We start from the raw sequence: 18,212 nt of genomic DNA on the forward strand, positions 1-18,212 counted from the left end.
CAGTTTCTCTCTGGAGAAATAGAGTCACAATAGCTTTCTTGTTTTCTTTCTTATGAGGCTGCCGCCTCATAAATTAGGTACAATTCCAGCAGTACATGTTTAACTGTGATCGTGAGTCAACTGGGAATTCTACTGACAAAGTTACCAAGAATATCTACACTGACATTAAAGTTATTTTTTGGGATAATTACTTCAGGAATTTTGTAGTCATGCTTGGTTTTTTGGATGTGTGTAGTCAATTACAGGTTTTCTTCCATTATGGCCTTCATTCTAATGCATGCTAGTATTATAAGAAGTTAGCAAATGGAAAGATAATGAGTTAATTAGCAGTATTTGTTGAGTGCTTACTCTTTAAACACGCTGTTTCAAGGCTAGATAATAGATGGTTGGTGGGTTAGGGAGAGAAGAGAAGAAAATAAACGAAAATTAGCTTTCATTATTCACAAGCTGAGCTTTTAATGTTGTCAGAAAAAAAAAAAACAACAACAAAACATAACCTGATTTTATTCAGAAACAGTTAAAGAACTGGACTTCATTCCAAATGCAGCCAGGATAACTGGGATTTATGCAGCCTATGAGAGGTGAGGGTTAATAATGGGTGGGAAATTACTAAGAGGAAGCATGAAAGATAGGTGAGATTCTTGTTAAAACAACCTAGCAGGATTCTTGTTGAAGACAGGCCCAGATATTGAGACTGGGGGATTCTTAAACTGATGTAGCAGGATTCTTGCTATAAGTGAGCTGGATTTGAGGATCAGGCCCAAAATTAAGGTCTAGTCAAAAAAAGCCTGTCTAATTTGGTCAACAGGAGAGCCATTGTCAAAGTGAAAAAAAAAAAAGATTAGTATATTATTTGAATTGTAACTGCTGCAAGAAACAGATTCCTACATGCACTTTTTATGCTAAATATTCAATATTAAATATATACATTGAAGTTACTTTGCAGAAATGCCCAGGGTTCAGGTGTAACAAGTTAATGTGGAGACCACTCATGTACACAAATAAAAAAGAGGAGGAGAATCCAAAAACAATCAAAATTTTATTAGAGAAAAGTAATGGAATCTTATCTCTACTCTCTATACTCATGAAAAGGAATATAGATGACAACTAAAAGTAGTTCAGTAGGTATCTCTGACTAGACCTGACATTTGTACGAGCTTCAATGTGGTAGTCACACCTGCTGAGAGATAGACAGGAAGATGCAGTTTCACCATTCCAGAGGTTATGAAATGGAATCAGATGGACTAAGCAACTGGGTGTAAAACTTCACATTTTGCCTTTTCTTCCATTTTTCTTATGTATAGTCACAATGATATTCTTATTGTACAAAGATAAGAGGTAAGAAAGACTTAAAATAGAATTTCAAAATGTGAAAAGATCATAAAATTGAAAAAAGTATGATAGAGATTATGGCAGGAGAGTGATTTCTGATGGAGAACCCAGGAACGCTTTGCCGAGAAAAGGGAGGTTAAGCTGAGACTTGAAAAACACCAGTCTAAATAAGCAGAGAGGAGAGATGAGACTTTCTATGCAGTCTGAATAGAACATACAAAATTCCAGAGTTACAAACAGTTTGGCAACACAAGGAATTCAGGAAAGCTGTAAGTCAGTGACTGACCTACCCTCTAGAAAGGTAAGCCAAACCCAGATCACAACAACTTGGGAGCTAGTGACTTAATGGAAAGTCCAATAAAAAATAAACCAAAACGATGAAAATAGGCTGATTTCTAGTCTTTTACTAAGACTTTGATAAAAATAAAAGCAAATGTTCCTACCTACATGGTCAATTTATGTTATTTATTACATTCTGCAGTCCAGTGACTGAATAAATAATAAATCACCAAACTAGAAAAGAGTCAATTTCTAGTATAAGGTACTTAAAATAAGCAAACAGCAAGAGTCAAACAGCATTTATGTTTGGTAGACTCCATTGTATTTCTGAGACTGACTTGTCTCTTTTAATCCAAAAGAAGAAATGAATTTCAAAATTTAAAATAATTCAGAAAAACGTATGTTTTGTCTTGAGTTATTATTGTTTTCGTATTTGGAAACAGAATGAGGGTTATATTCATCAGTGTATTGTCCAACAAAGACTATAAGAGAAAACCTTAGGTGTAAATAATAGCATAAATCTGTACTTCCTTTTTGCCTCCAATTATAAAAATTGTAATTTGCAATTATTTTAAAGAATGAGAAAAATACATGTGATATAATATCAATTACCTACAACCTAGAGGTAAGCAATATTTATATTTTACATGTTTGCTTAAGATATATTTTTCAACTGAAAGACAATTGACTCTCATTTAACTTCTGTTCTATTTTCTTCCCTCTTAATGTAGACTTAACTACCATTCTAAAACTAGTATATAGTGAATTAAAAATTTTTATTAAATATGCATGCTCACAAAAATATATTATTGTTTTATATTTTACATCTTTACATAAATAATAACTCCATGGAATTTATTTTTACACCTGAAGATTCTGAAATTTGTCAGTCTTCATACCTGTAGAATTACTTAATTCACTGCTTCTTTTATTAGATTAAATTAATAATCAGTTGTCCCTCAGTATCTCTGGGGAACTGGTTATATGATAACTCATGCATAGCAGAACCCACTGATGCTCAAGTCCCTTATGTAAAACTCATGTAATACTTGCATATAATCTACACAATCCTTCCATTATATTTTTTATCATCTCTAGTTACTTGCAAATCCTAACACAATGTAAATAAATGCTAAGTAAATAGTTCCAACACTACATCATTTAGGGAATGATGACAAGAAAAAAGCCTGTACATGTGCAGTACAGGTGATTTTTTTCCAAATATTTACAATCTGGGGTTGGTAAAATCCATGGATATGAGGTCAGCTATGTTGCAATCCATTCTTACTATTTTTTTTTTGCTATTTAGATGTTTCTCTCATTTTCATTTTAGCAAGTAGTCTTATGTTAATGTTAATGTGGGATTGCTGGATGACAGGGTTTTGTCACCTCAAAGATACTAAATAATCTATATTGCCCTCCTAAGTTTTGTAACTAATTCACATCAACTCCATATGGTATTTAGAATATTAGTAATTTCAAATTCTGATAGAAAAAAATTAGTTCCAAGACATCATTTATTTCCACTTGACTAGATTTTCATCGGTGTTTGGTATAATCAGCTATCTCTGCACTTTAAATTATATTTTACACTCTTCTACAATCTCTAAAAACCATTTCTATTTTAAAAACATTTACTTTTAGGTAGGTATCATAAAGTTTTAGTATTTTAAATATTTTGCTACATTTTCTGTTTGGTTGTCACTGGAGTGCAGATATGCTGCTACTTTTTATAATTTAAATCTTAGATCCTGTGATCTAGTGGACTTCTCTTCTGGGATCATGTATACCTTACTAAAGTAAATATATCATTTAATATTCCTTGCACTGAAATTACCCTAGAGGTAAGCACTTACAATTGAGATAATCATGTCTGCTTTTGTCCTTTGTCCTGCTGGTGATCATATTTTCTAATATGAGCCCTGTTGGTGGATTTCTTTTCTATCTTCTTCAAATAAAGGATGTATAATTGTTTTTAATTCTTTTTTAGCCTTTTCTCCCTAATTATTTCTGGAATATTTCTTCTCAACTTCATCTAATCTTTTCTTTGGCCACTCCTAAAAAAATTCATGTTAAATTTTATCATTTTATCAGCCACTTAGCACCATCTTTTTATTTCCTTACCTCCTTATGTCACTTACAGATAATTTCCTCAGAACCATATTTCTGTTTAACCAAGTTTTAATTTCAATAATATATAATATATATATATAACTTACAGAAGTAAATTAACTACTTTCTTTTCAAAATCAACTTGTCTTATCTGACATTATTTTCAGTGCTGGGATCAAACTCAGAGGCTCATGCATGCTAACACCAAGCCCTCTATGGCTGAGCTACATTCCTAGTCTATTTAAGGTTGTCTTACTCCTTCATTGTTTATTCTTTAATATTCTATTCACATTTTATGATTTTACCTTTAACATTTTTATTTTTATGACTTATATGATGAAATTAAGATTACATGTTTTTATGATAATATCATTTCTTTCAGACTATGCTCTGTAGTTTCCAGTATACAAATATTCTGGTTCTGTAGCTATTAATTTCCTTTCACGGTATTTTTCTCCTGTGCACTGTGATGTTTGATGGTGAGCTCATTTGCAGTTGAGGCTGGTTTTTTTTTTTGTTGTTGTTTGTTTTGTTTTGTTTTTTCCCATGGGAAATCTGTTTGCTTGATTTATTAGAGACTACTAGCACATACAGGAGGATAAGGTTGATCCCATTCCCATATGGCACACACACATTTGGGGATTTGATTCCTCACAAGGCACTTTTCCCCTACTGAGAGCTCCAAAGAAAAGAGAGCACTCTAGCTGCCTTTCTGTGTACGCAGGAGAAATTTTGTAGTCTCCTTTTCACAGTCAAAAAGTATTTACAGACTCCCTGTTTAAGTCGGTTCAATTCCAGTTTCTCTCTGTTGGTCCAAATCCTAATGTCAAGCTCTAGTAATGGCACTGAGCCTCCAAACTTTGGTCCTAATCTCAGAACTGAGGCTAGACTCATACCACCTCACTGCTTTTGTTGCTCAGTTTTGTTTAAGCTTATGCTTACTGTAGATTTCCCCACTTTGGTCTGAAACCTAAAAATTTTCCCTTTTCTCCCAAATTCAAATGTTTTACAATTTACATGATATGTTATTCAGCACATCTACACGTTTGAAACACCAGATATTGGAAGAGTAGTGTCCATGTCAACTTAATATGGTACTTAGAGTCAATCATTGAAAACTCATGTTTGAAAATAAAATTAGGCTCAAGATGTCATAATGAAACATTTCTTTACAATATCTTCAGACTTCAGTGAAATATTTGTTGGTTAATATGCACTTTGGAGAGGAACACAGATAGATTTTTTTACATGTAGTTCATATTCTATTTAAAAATACTAATGTTGATAAAGTAACTTTAATTCAGTACTATTTGCACATGAAAAAAATATATGTATGTATATTATATATATATATTCTTATTCAGCCCCAAATCTATCACTTTATTTGAATTTACATCTCCAATAAAATTTTGCTTCTTAAATAACATTTTGATACATGTTGTTTTAATGATCAGTTGACACAGGTCATGTTTTTGTGAAATAGAAGGAAATATCACATTGCTCTCTACATCAGTAAGTATTCTTTTCAGTACTTAAATTATATGCAAAGTTTGTTGAAATACTCAGCTATTTATTATTCTTGTAAACAAGAGGAGATAGGCAATTATGGTACATTTCATGTACATCGTGATATGATATATTGTGATTATGATTCACTTGCTACAGGTATATAGTTTTTGATTTTTTACAAATATACAAATATCTTATGAAACTTGCTTTCTACAAGTTTTTATCCTAAAGAAAGATTTATTTTTAAGAACTGATAGTCTTCTATTTAAAATATCACATAACTGAAAGACACTTTTTTTAATGATATGATTTACTTAATTTTTCAATCTCTTTTATGATTTCTTATAATTGCTGTTTATTGTAGCATTTTAATTGTCTGTGGAGAGCTTCAAGTGTCTTCATGGGAGGCATTTTTTAAAAATTAGGATTGTAATCACTCTTAGTGCAATGTTGAGTCAGGCAGAGAGCTGGCATGAGCTAATCACGGCAGCTCTGCTGTTCTAGCCTGGCTGCATTTCCCAAAGAAAATGAACAAAATGAGGCCATTGCCTTCATTTGTTTGTTCCTCATTCTTTGAACATATCAGATTTCACCATCCTCTGAATGATAAATATATTAAAATACTTCCTTTCACAAGTGAGGAAATTTCTCTCCCACTTTAAGCTTACCTTTGCCTGTCCGTTATTGAGGCAAGTGGCAAAGGTTGCAGATTTCTGCAGAGTTTTGGAAAAAGAATGAGGCACACACAAGAGATGCATTGGTACATATTAGAGAACAGGCACTAAAAGCCTGGAGAATTGCCCAAAGAGACATTCAGGATGGAGAGAGAAAGTGTCCTGAAGCAAGCAATCACTCACACACTGCTATCTAATCTTGGTATCCGAGAGTAATTTTTCATTTCAGATAATATTGAAATGAAATGTACTAAATCTAGAAAACTTACTATATTTCAGCACATGACAACTCTTTACTATGGACTCAGGACTTTCCACTTTCTTGTGTAGACAGTAAGTAGTCCAAGCAATCCAATTTCAGTAGTCTAAGACAGGTTCCTAAATCGTCCCTAATGTAACAATACATGCCTACTATGTAACTATTTTAATATTTAGCTCCACATTTCAGATATTCCTGTCCTAGTACATATATACTTAGCATTAAAATTAATACCTAATACTCATGTTATAGCCTAATGTTTTATATGTACATATATGAATGCACGCATGTCAGCTATAATCCTGTAACATTTTATAATTGCCTGGATGAGACTATAAATTAATAAAAATTAGTAACAGTCAATCTATGATTGAAATCAAAGGAAGAGAGACTTTCATTTTCATACCAGTATGGCATGCTAACATTGTCAAAGAATTTTTTCTTTTTTCAGTGAATGTAGTTGTACATGATCAGAGCCGTATGGAACCGATTACTAGAGCCAGTGTAGGTAAGTCTATCATGTTAGACTTGTGAAGCCTCTGTTTCCTCTGTGTGTATAAGCTGTAGGTGTAATGCATCCCTTGGTGTTAACTGGAGGAGCTATTAGCTGCACATGTACAACAAATAAAATTGCATTTCTAAAAGTACTCTTGAGAGACAATATTGGTTCTTTAATCAATCCCTCTAGGCCATCTTACATTTTTGGTAATTAAACAGAAGAATTGGATATGGTGAGAATTTTAAGACCTATTTAGGCTCAAACTTTTTAGAGGATTATTTAAAAATCTAGAATAAAACCTTTGACAAAACTCTTTACAGAATAAGATGCAATAACATAGATTTGAGTGTACGGTCATTTCAAAGGGTTTCCATTTTCAGTGCTATGCACACAACTTTTTTTATATTGAAGGAATTTATTATTTTATTACCATATTATTTTTGTAATGGCACCTTGTGACATTTATAAATTTCTTACAGTATATCATAGTTGAATTCATCCCCTCCATCATTCTCCTATATTCCGTTTCCCCCTTATTCTAGAATAGTTTCAATGGGTCCCATTTTTCCATTTTCATACCTTAGCACAAAATATTTATGTGCAGAATTTTTAAGTTAACAGACTAGATGGGAAACAGGGAGCGAGCTTTTATAACTTTTTTGTTGTTCTGGAAAAGTCAACCCAGGGCCTCAAGCTAAGCAAGTGCTCTACCACTTGAGGTACATCCCTAGTCTTTTTTTGTCACTGACGTACGTTGTCATTTTGTTTTTAAGATAGGATCTTGAGCTAACTTTGCTTGGATTGCCTTGAACTGTCATCCTCCCACCTCACCTCAGCCTCCTAAGTAGCAGGGATTACAAATATTCCCTACCACATCGAATTTAAAATGACAGATTTGTAAGGTCACTTATCCTCTGTGAACATATAACATTTAGACAAATGCCAGGTAACTTATACATGCATGAATGCAGTCGATTTGATAAGTGTTTAAGGACACCTACAACAGTACCATATACAGAAAGTACAGTAAATATTTATAGAAGACTACTGCTTAAGTGCCAGAAGACATAATAGAGAAGCTAAGGAAAGTGACATCCTGTCTTGACAATGAGGCAGTACCAGAATAAACATTGTACCTTGCAGGTACATGGCCCAAAACAAGGGTCCTCATTTGTGCTCCCTGGGCCACTGCAGTTACAGGGTTTGCAGTCTGGGTAGCCGAAGTAGCCCCTGGCACACCGATCACAGCTTAATCCTCCAAAACCAGCTTTGCAATGACAGGATCCAGGTGCCAGACCTATGGGAAAATTTTCCACATATTAGCATCTTTAAAACAGATACAGAATTTGATTTTTAATGCTTGAATTATAGTAACCTTTATATCATATTCTGACTTCAAAAACAGATTCTTGACATGTATGAGACAGTTGAAACCAAAAGGTAAGGAATCCAAATAAAAGTTTGCTATGATTATGCTAATAGGACAGTTCTAAGCACTTTAAAAAATATCAAGAATGAAAAAAAGAAAGATGAAATCTCAAAGCATCTACAAAACTATAACTACAATCTACCAAGGCTACAGAAAAAATCATAGCAATCATCAAGGGGTAATTTCCATAAATTCTGAGGCTAACGATACCACACTGAGAAGAATAAGCAATGTCGTGTGCATACTGATGGCTCAGAAACAAATCTACCCCACCCCATTACCACAAAATGGGGAAGAGATGGGAATAAATACAGATGACTTAAAACAAAAATTTAGCAATGGTAATCTAAGGATAATGTCCTTGACTGGTTTGCTAAAGAATTCAGAGGTGTTCATAGGAATGGATATTTTGGACATAGAAGAGGGATACAAAAGCAGCTTAAATTTCCTTTCTTTAGCACAGAAATACAAAAGGCAATTTTCATCCTCATGAACACCTTTAGTTTCTTCTTTAGCAGTACTGTCAGCAATGTTGCATGTTGTTCATGTCTTTGATTAGAAAAATAAAAAAGAATGCAGAACAAATGAATATAAGTCATAGATCTTCAAAATTTGGAAAAGATAAGAGCAAATTGGCAAAAGATAATCCCCATCAGGGAACAGAAGGATGGTGAGGAAAAAATCAAGGGCACATTATTGTAAGAAAACAAATAACTGAACACCAGAAATAGGGTCAAACATTGATGCTAAATATATACAAATACAAATGGTCTTACTGTTCCTACTAAAAACATGAACATATAATGGCATAAGAGGCACACAAAATAACCAGAAATATGAAGAATAAATGAACAGAAATATATATTAGGAAATACAGAAAAGTAAAAACAGTTGCACTAATATTAACTCCTGCCAATAAATAAAATATATTCTATATGATAAGCTCCCATTTTGCATTGATAAAACAATAAAAAATATTATTATTTGGGTCTCAAATAAGCACTAATTATGAGCTAGAAATATATAGACAACAAAGCATATTGGAAAAATTTTAAATGTACAGAAATTAATGGCTGAGAAGGACATTAAGCTACTTACTGTAAATACTTGTAGATTAATAAGGAAGAAAACAGAAAATTTTGATAATAATGCCGACATATACTATATAAATACTATAACTTACTATAGCTTATTATTGGCTAGTGCACAAACATATTCATTTGTTAAGGCAGAAGTTATCTAAGATTAATTTTTTACCAAATTCTTCAAGATTTGTATCAAGTACCAGGATAAATTCAGATAAAATTAATTAGGAATTTTGAGTATGATAAAATTATATAAATAATTTAATAACTTGAAAAGCCATAAAAGTATCTGTCCTTAATAACTTTTGTGTTAAAGAGAAAAATCAAGTTTCAATTATACATTAAATACTTTCTTAGTAGAATACAACAGTAGTAAGAAAAGAACTCAGCAATATTTATTGGATATAGAAAACTGTAACAAAAAACAACTTATAGGCTTAAGTAGTTCCATCATAAGAATAATACTCATTACTTAAGTGGAAAATAAAATGAACCTTACAGGAATTAAGGGAGATTGAAAAGTAAATTAAAAAGATCATTGGGAAAAATATAGACAGAAGATCTCCATATAAAACAAATCAAAATGAATTCCAGATAGACTATTAAGTGTCATAAAATATAATCAGACAAATAAAAGAAATAAATGCAAATATCTAATTTTGATAGATTAGAACATGAGGGTTATTAGGCAAGTAAGGAATTCAATAGAAAAATAACACGTTATATGATAATCTTACATAGTGTGATTATTAAAGCTAAAAATTACCTGAATTTTCAGAGCTAATTATATGAAAATTATTTGTTTTGTATATTAGAAATTCTTTTTTTTGTTGTTTATTTATATGTGCATACAATGTTCGAGTCATTTCTACCCCCACCTCCTACCTCCTCCCTATCCTCCCACCCACTCCCTCTCCCCTCTGTTTTGCCCTTATCTCTAAAATTGTTGAAAAGAGAGTATAAACAATAATAAGAAAGACAGGGGTTTTGCTAGTTGAGACAAGGATAGCTATACAGAGAGATTCCTCCCATTGCTTTCATGTACATATGTGTTACATTCTAAGTTGATTCTTCTCAAACTGACCTTTTCTCTAGTTCCTGGTCTCCTTCTCCTAACGGCGTCTGTCACTTTAAAGTTTCTGCATTAGTTCCTTTGCATTGAGGACATCAAATGCTACCATGTTTTCCTGGGTTTCTTACCTATCCTCATACCTCCCTGTGTGCTCTCACCTCATCATGTGACCAAAGTCCATCTTATCATCAATGGTGAGACACAAAGCAAATCTAGAAATTGTTTATAGCAAATGTGACATACTATTACTTTTTTTTAACATCTAAAGAGCCCTTACAAATCTAAAGAGAAAAAAAAAAACCTATCTTACACTGAAAGAAAATAAAGGTACAGAAAATTCAAAAAAAGCATACATTCAAATTTCCATAATAATAACAATAGTCCCAATAAGATACTAGAAGATAACTTTCTACCATTTGTCTATTCAATTTGATTAAGCATTAGACCACATCTTGGACTTTTCCTAAAGAGATAATCAAATCAGAATAAGCATCAAGGTAAAATGCACTGCATTTAGGAGTTCAGCTTTGCAACTCAAGTCTCTATTGGGATAACATGTAACTAATTATAGTATGAATGTTGATTGTATTTTAAATTAAAAATCATAAGAATTCATTTTTAGTCTATAGCCAAATGTAATTGCTAAAATTTTGAAAAGATAAACGTGTAACTGACACACACTGCCAAGTGGTAGGGAGTGTAGGAACAGAATTTTTTCTCATTTTGTGTAGTAAGAGCTTAAGAAACAGAGTTTTGATACATTATGAAATGGAGGTTTAAGCTTTTCTGTTTAATATGAAGTAAATACAATAGAAGGAAAATAAAAGCACATAGTATAGAGAAGTTAGGAAGTAGTAGGAATGAACCAGATCTTTGTTTTTCAAGATGGAGTCAGTAAGCAATATTTTATGGTAACAAAAACACTGATGTGAATATCATTTAGATATTGGAGGTAATTTATGGAAATGAATAGAAGAAAAGACCCAATACAGTTAAATTTGACAGGAGATTGAAGGCAAACAGGTTGCTAGCTAATTTTTCTCTTCCTTATGTTAAAAATTTATATCTATTGTCTATAACAAAAATATTTACATACAAAAATCTTCATCAAAGCATTGGTTACAAGGCTGGTGGAGTGACTCAAGTGGTAGAGCATCTGCCTAGCAAGTATGAGGCCCTGAGATCAAACCGCAGTACAGCAAAAAAAACCACCCAAAACACTGATTGCAATACATAAAAATTTGCAAAAACTTAATGTTTATATATAAACTTGAATGAGTGAATAGTTATGATACAGTCATATTCTGATGTGATATTTAAATGCTAAGTCAGATTTTAGAGACTGAGAAAACTCACCATGGAAAATAAAAATATCAAGATAAAAAATTCTCAGCATTCTGATAAAAATATACAAAAATGTTAATATGAGTATCTCTTCTGAATTACTACTGCCTAATGTATGTGTTTTCCTATTTGACTACTTTATAACATTTTCAATGATCTTATACTTATTTATTTGTTTATTTTTGCAGTACTAATGTTTGAACTCAGGGCTTAATGCTTGCTAGACAGGCACTCTAACACTTGAACCACTCCACCAGCCCAATCTTATATTTATTTAAAAAGTGGGGGAATTGAGTGATATTAGGGAAAATAGCATCATGATTTAATTGTTACTCCAAAAGGGGAATTTAAAATGAAAAATGATCTCAGTAATTCATCATCAGAATATTAAAACATGTCAATTTTTTAATCTTTCAAGATTTAAGGCTGCATGTAATGACCAAATTGGTAATCCAATGTTTTATAAAGAGATTAGGTAAGTTTGAGAAAGACTATAGGAAAACAATTCCATTTACTATAGCCTCAAAAAGATCAAATACCTAGGAGTAAACTTAACAAAGGATGTGAATGACCTCTACAAGGAGAACTACAAACCTCTGAAGAAAGAGACTGAAGAAGACTACAGAAGGTGGAAAGATCTCCTGTGCTCATGGATGAGTAGAATCAACATACTAAAAATGGCTACACTACCAAAGGCAATCTACACATTTAATGCAATTCCCATCAAAATCCCAATGACATTCATCACAGAAATTGAAAAATCTACCCTAAAGTTTATTTGGAATCACAAGAGACCGCAAATAGCCAAGGCAAAACTCACCAAAAAGAGTAATGCTAAAGGTATCACAATACCTGACTTCAAACTATATTACAGAACCATAGCAGTAAAAACAGCATGGTACTGGCACAAAAACAAATATGAAGACTAGTGGACCAGAATAAAGGACCCAGATATGAATCCATACAGCTATGCCCACCTTACTTTTGATAAAAGCACCAAAAACATATGATGAAAAATAGACAGCTTCTTCAACAAATGTTGCTGGGAAAACTGGTTATCTGCTTATAGAAAACTGAAACTAGATCCATGTCTATCATTCTGTACTAGTATCAACTCAAAATGGATCAAGGACCTTAATATAAGACCTGAAACTTTGAAGCTAGTACAAGAAAGAGCAGGGAATACTCTGGAAGCAATAGGTATAGATAGGCAAGGACTTCCTCAATAGAATCCCAACAGCTCAGCAACTAAGAGAAAGGATGGACAAATGGGACTACAAGAAATTAAAAAGCTTCTGCACAACAAAAGAAATGGTCTCTAAACTGAAGAGACCACCACAGAGTAGAAGAAAATATTTGCCAGCTATACATCAGACAAAGGACTGATAACCAGAATATTCAGGGAGCTCAGAAAACTAAGCTCACCCAAAACCAACAAATGAATAAAGACATGGGCAACTGAACTAAACAGAACTTTTTCAAAGGAAGAAATTCAAATAGCCAAAAACACATGAAAAAATGCTCACCATCTCTGGCCATAAAGGAAATGCAAATTAAAACCACACTAAGATTCCACCTCACTCCTGTTAGAATAGCTATCATCAAAAACACTACCAACAACATGTATTGGTAAGGATGTGGGGAGAAAGGAACCCTTGTACACTGTTGGTGGTAATACAAACTAGTGCAACCACTCTGGAAAATAATATGGAGGCTTCTTAAAAATCTAAACATAGATCTGCCATATGATCCAGCAATCCAACTCCTGGGGATATGCCCAAAGGAATGTGACTCAGGGTACTCCATAGGCATCTGCACACCCATGATTATTGCAGCACTATTCAAAATAGTCAAGCTATGGAAACAGCCAAGATGCCCCACTACTGACAAATGGATTAAGAAAATGTGGTATTTATATACAATGGAATTTTACTCAACCATGAAGAATTAAATCTTGTCATTCACAAGTAAATAGATGTAACTGAAGAACATCATCTTAAGTGAAGTTAGCCAGGCTCAGAGGCCAATAATTGTATGTTCTTCCTCATATGTGGCTTATAGACCTAAAACAAATGCAGTAGTATTATCAGACATGGGTCACACACTGAGGGGAGAATACATACAGGAGGAATAGGGAAAGGTAGGAAACCCAAAACCTGAAAGTATTTGATGTGCCCACTGTAAAGGAGTTAATATAGTAACCTTAAACTAACAGAGGTCAATATGGGAAGGGGACTGAGAAGTAGTGAAGAGGTCTGGTAGAGATGAACTAATTCAGGTTGTAATGCACATGTGCATGAAAGCAATGCTAGGAATCTCTCTGTATAGCTGTCCTTATCTCAAACTAGCAAAAATGCTATGTCTTTCTTATTATTGCTTATGTCTTCTCTTCAACAAAATTGGAGAAGAGGGCAGAACAGGTTCTTCCTGGGAGTGAGGGGGGTGAAGGGGAAAGGGAGGGGGCAGGGGACATGGGGAGAAATGGCCCAAACAACATATACACATATGAATAAATGAATAAATTAACCAAAAAAAAGAAATCAGGTAAGCTAAACTGTGCCTCTTAACTCTATAGTCACTACCAGACCACCCCCCCCCCAAAAATCCCTACATTGTTGCCATGATTTACTTTTCTTTCTAATACAAATAAAAATCCACTCTTTAAGACCTAAAGAATCTGTTCCAGATACATTTCATAAATTTCTAGCTTGGCAAGCGCCTAACTGGAAGCTGCTCTCCAACATTTTATACCAAGAAGTTACATTGGCATTTGATTCCTTAATGTTTGGAAGACATCATGGATTTCATTGCTCAAAGTATTTGGCTTATAGCAGCATCAATGTCTCTCCCTTCTTTAACTCATGATGACCACCTTCTTTAGTCCTTTATGCACATTGTGAGCTTTGCATATTACTGCCTACGTTCTCACTAGGTGATCTCTTTGACTTGTTTCCCATTGCAGCACACACATCCCTCAAGGAATGCTGACATTTTGCACTAGAATCCATAGATGCTACAAAACAATCTAATAAATAACAGGACATAAAAACTATATACATCACACATTTGTGATTTATGCACATACATACCCTCTCCTTTCTCTCTCTTCACACAAAGACAGAGAAAGAGAGAGAGAGAATCAAGCACCTAATAAAGTTATTTTTGTCAGTAATGGACCACATATATAACAGTGATCTCATAAGATTACATTGTCTAGTAACATCTTAATTTGTATAAGTACACTCTATGACATTTGCATAACTAAATAGCCCAATGGTTTCTTAGAACTTATCCCCATTGTTAAGTGACACATGTCAAAGTAAACTGTTAAAGTCTTGCTTTTAAAACATTAAGCTAAACAAAAAATTATTGTGATGAATAAAAAGGCTGGCTTCTGGGGGAACTGATATACTGATAGATACAAGAATGTTTTATTACGTGAATGAATTTACTGCAGAATGATCTGAAAACAGCCATATCTGGCTTTTAGTTTTCTTTTTATCAGAGCATGAAGTCTGCTTCAACTCTCACCTCGGCGGGCATATTTCTCATCCTTGACACAGACATCACTCAAGGAACCCACAGGATCACAATGACATGGCTGGCATGGCCTTGGATAACTTGGTGGCACCTAAAGAATATTAAAATGCTTTTAATCAAGCGTGGTAAAAAAACACCAATGTTTTTCAATTCAGCTAACATTTAAGGTCAAATAAGTTTTTAAAATACATAAATTATTTTGATAGTTATAAGAAATTACCTTTAATACATATTTGGGAATTCTAAATTCCAATTTTTCTGAATAGAGTCAAAATTAAAGAGGAAGGATAACAAATTCTCATGTTTCTGTTGCTTAGATTCAGCAATTATCAAAATTTTGCCACATAGCTTTCATCTTTGCATCCTTTACTAAAATTTTTAAAGGAAATAGCAGATAAAGAGTTTTGAATCCCAATGCATGTGTTTTACAACCACTTATCATTATCATAACAAAGAACTATAATAATATCTTCTTGATAAGCCTAATACATCTCATAGTAAAGCCTTCCTGATTGTTTTGTTTTTTATTACAACATAGTCCAAAATTAGCAAAATTAGGTTTTCTGCCCATTTATATTTCAAGAACTTTACTCACATTGGTCATGACATGATTAATTAAATAGAAATTTTTATTAGGGACTCAAAAAATACTACTAAGCCTTTAAATTAGAAAGTTGGTTTTCTAGGAGGCTGTATAACCTGGGAGGACACAAGGTCAACTCTATAATTAGAAAAATTTGAGATCATATACAAATTAAAATGCAAAGGGATGACATGCAAACCATCTCACTAGATTCTCTGCATGTAATAAGTGCTTAACATAACTAGTAGCTTTTACTGTTGAAAATTTTAATTAGACAAGCCTAGGCTATGCTCATATACTGTATAGACATTTGTTTTACACATGCAATCATGTAATAGGAAAAGAGCAAAAATCTGAATTAGTTGCTCAGGAAATAATGAAATGCTACTGACTATGAATTCATTTGTATGCATACATTTCCCTCCAGTAAAATGCATCTTGCATATATGTATACATCTAAGATTGATTTGTAAGCAGCAATTAATTTGTCAATATAAATCAGAATGTTAAAACTAGAGTTATTTACATGTCTGATGGAATATGAAAAACTCAGTTCACAGAGAACTTTCAAAATCATTTGTTCAAGGCCCATTCATTACTCTGCCTTTATGTGTAGGAAGTGTGCACAGCACAGATAGGAGGCATGGTCTCTGCCTTAAAAAACTTACAGAAATAACAGATTTGAGAGATACTGATTAAAGAGATATGCTAAATGATCAAACAGACACATTAGCAAAACCTTATGGGGAAAAGAAGAGGTTAATATCACAACAGGATGAAATCACCCATATCTTGTAGAAAAAGTGTTTTAAATTGAAGTTTAAAATAATTAGTAATTTGACAGTGGAATTGGGAGAAGGATTTTTTTACCCAGAGGAACCTACCAGGACATTAAAAAAATCTTTTTCTGTCATATTACCAAAAAAATTCTCTTGAGTAAAATTCTGGTTCTTAAAATTGTGATTTTTTTCATATGATCTCCCTCATATGCGGACATTAGATCAAGGGGAAACACAACAAGGAGATTGGACTTTGATCACATGATAAAGCGAGAGCACACAAGGGAGATATGAGGATAGGTAAGACACCCAAAAGACTAGATAGCATTTGTTGCCCTCAATGCAGAGAAACTAAAGCAGATACTTTAAAGGGACAGAGGCCAATAGGAGAAGGGAACTAGAGAAAAGGTTAGTTCGAGAAGAATTAATTTAGAAGGTAACACACATGTACAGGAAAGCAATGCAAGTCAACTCCCTGTATAGCTATCCTTATCTCAACTAGCAAAAACCCTTGGTCCTTCCTATTAATGCTTATACTCTCTCTTCAACAAAATTAGAGATAAGGGCAAAATAGTTTCTGCCTGGTAGCAAAGGGGTGGGGAGGAGAGGGAGGGGGCGGGGTGGGGTAAGGGAAGGGTGGGAGAAGGGGGGAGAAATGACTCAAACATTGTATGCACATATGAATAAAAGAAAAAAAAGACACTAAAAAATTATGATTTTTTTAGTAAACCAATACTTTTGAATTCATTATCATGCCTTATGCTAATTGGAAAAAATTGTCTGAATCAGATAGCTTATGAAGACATTTTCTAATCTATGAGATTCTATAAACAGATCTGCTTTACACTGGTTTTATTAAAGTAATAATTCATGTTACTAATTAGTCCTTTAAGTAAATGTTGCATTATACATATTTCCTATTTAAAATATATACATGTATAAATCAAATATGTGTATACAGCAGATAAATCTAAAAATCAAATCATTATTTTTGTTGTAATTGTTATTATTATTATTATTAGGATTCTGGGGGGTAAAACCAAGGGCCTAATGTATATGCTAAGTCCCCACACTTTAAGACAACAATTTTATGAATATCACAGAGATAAATTTTTGTTAAGTTGCAATGTACAAAACTTTTCTTTCTATAACTTCATGGACTCTTATAAAAATATTAAGTACTTATAAAATTTGCATTTAAAAATTCAGTTAAGCCTAACTATTTTTATAGTATCAAAACATCAGTATCTGGGTGCAGATTCACTTAATTACTTAATGTATAATAAAACTTGACCCAGCTCTGGTTCTTATTATGGCAGAATGACTCCTATGGGATAACCCGACCTCAAGGGGCAATGGTGCACAAAATATAAAACAAATAATTTGAGTACTTATGAGAATAATCAAAAGCATACAGAAACTGGAAGAATTTGATGCTTGAAAAGAGAAACATATACTGAAGGAGATCCATGATTACAGAGGAATATCAACACTGAGAAATATTTAACCAATCTAGTTTGCATAGATATTTATTCAAGAGATTCCAAGGAATCCTATGGAAAGCAATAACTGGAAAACTGAATAACTGAGCAGAGTTTCATAAACAGAAACTAGAGTTTAATTTAACCAAGGTAGAAATGTTAGATAAACCACTGTGCACTTTTCATTAATCTGACTTGACAAAGATAACTTGTAGTTTTCACTCTGTGAATTTAT

At 33.0% G+C, this 18,212-nt stretch overlaps 1 protein-coding gene across 4 annotated transcripts in view; it reads right to left on the reverse strand.

Moving 5' to 3' along the window:
* Lama2 (laminin subunit alpha 2) overlaps window positions 1-18,212 on the reverse strand; it is a 630,868-nt gene that overhangs the window by 330,453 nt on the left and 282,203 nt on the right. For all 4 annotated transcript variants that reach the window (XM_074074982.1, XM_074074980.1, XM_074074975.1 and 1 more), the window contains exons 9-10: window positions 15,126-15,225; window positions 7,801-7,961 (exon numbers count right to left, since the gene is read on the reverse strand). In XM_074074982.1, the coding sequence (XP_073931083.1) occupies window positions 7,801-7,961; window positions 15,126-15,225 (261 nt within the window). The remainder of the gene's footprint in view (window positions 1-7,800; window positions 7,962-15,125; window positions 15,226-18,212) is intronic.

This window comes from Castor canadensis, chromosome 1, assembly GCF_047511655.1.
Source record: "Castor canadensis chromosome 1, mCasCan1.hap1v2, whole genome shotgun sequence".
NCBI classification, from domain to species: Eukaryota; Metazoa; Chordata; class Mammalia; order Rodentia; family Castoridae; genus Castor; species Castor canadensis.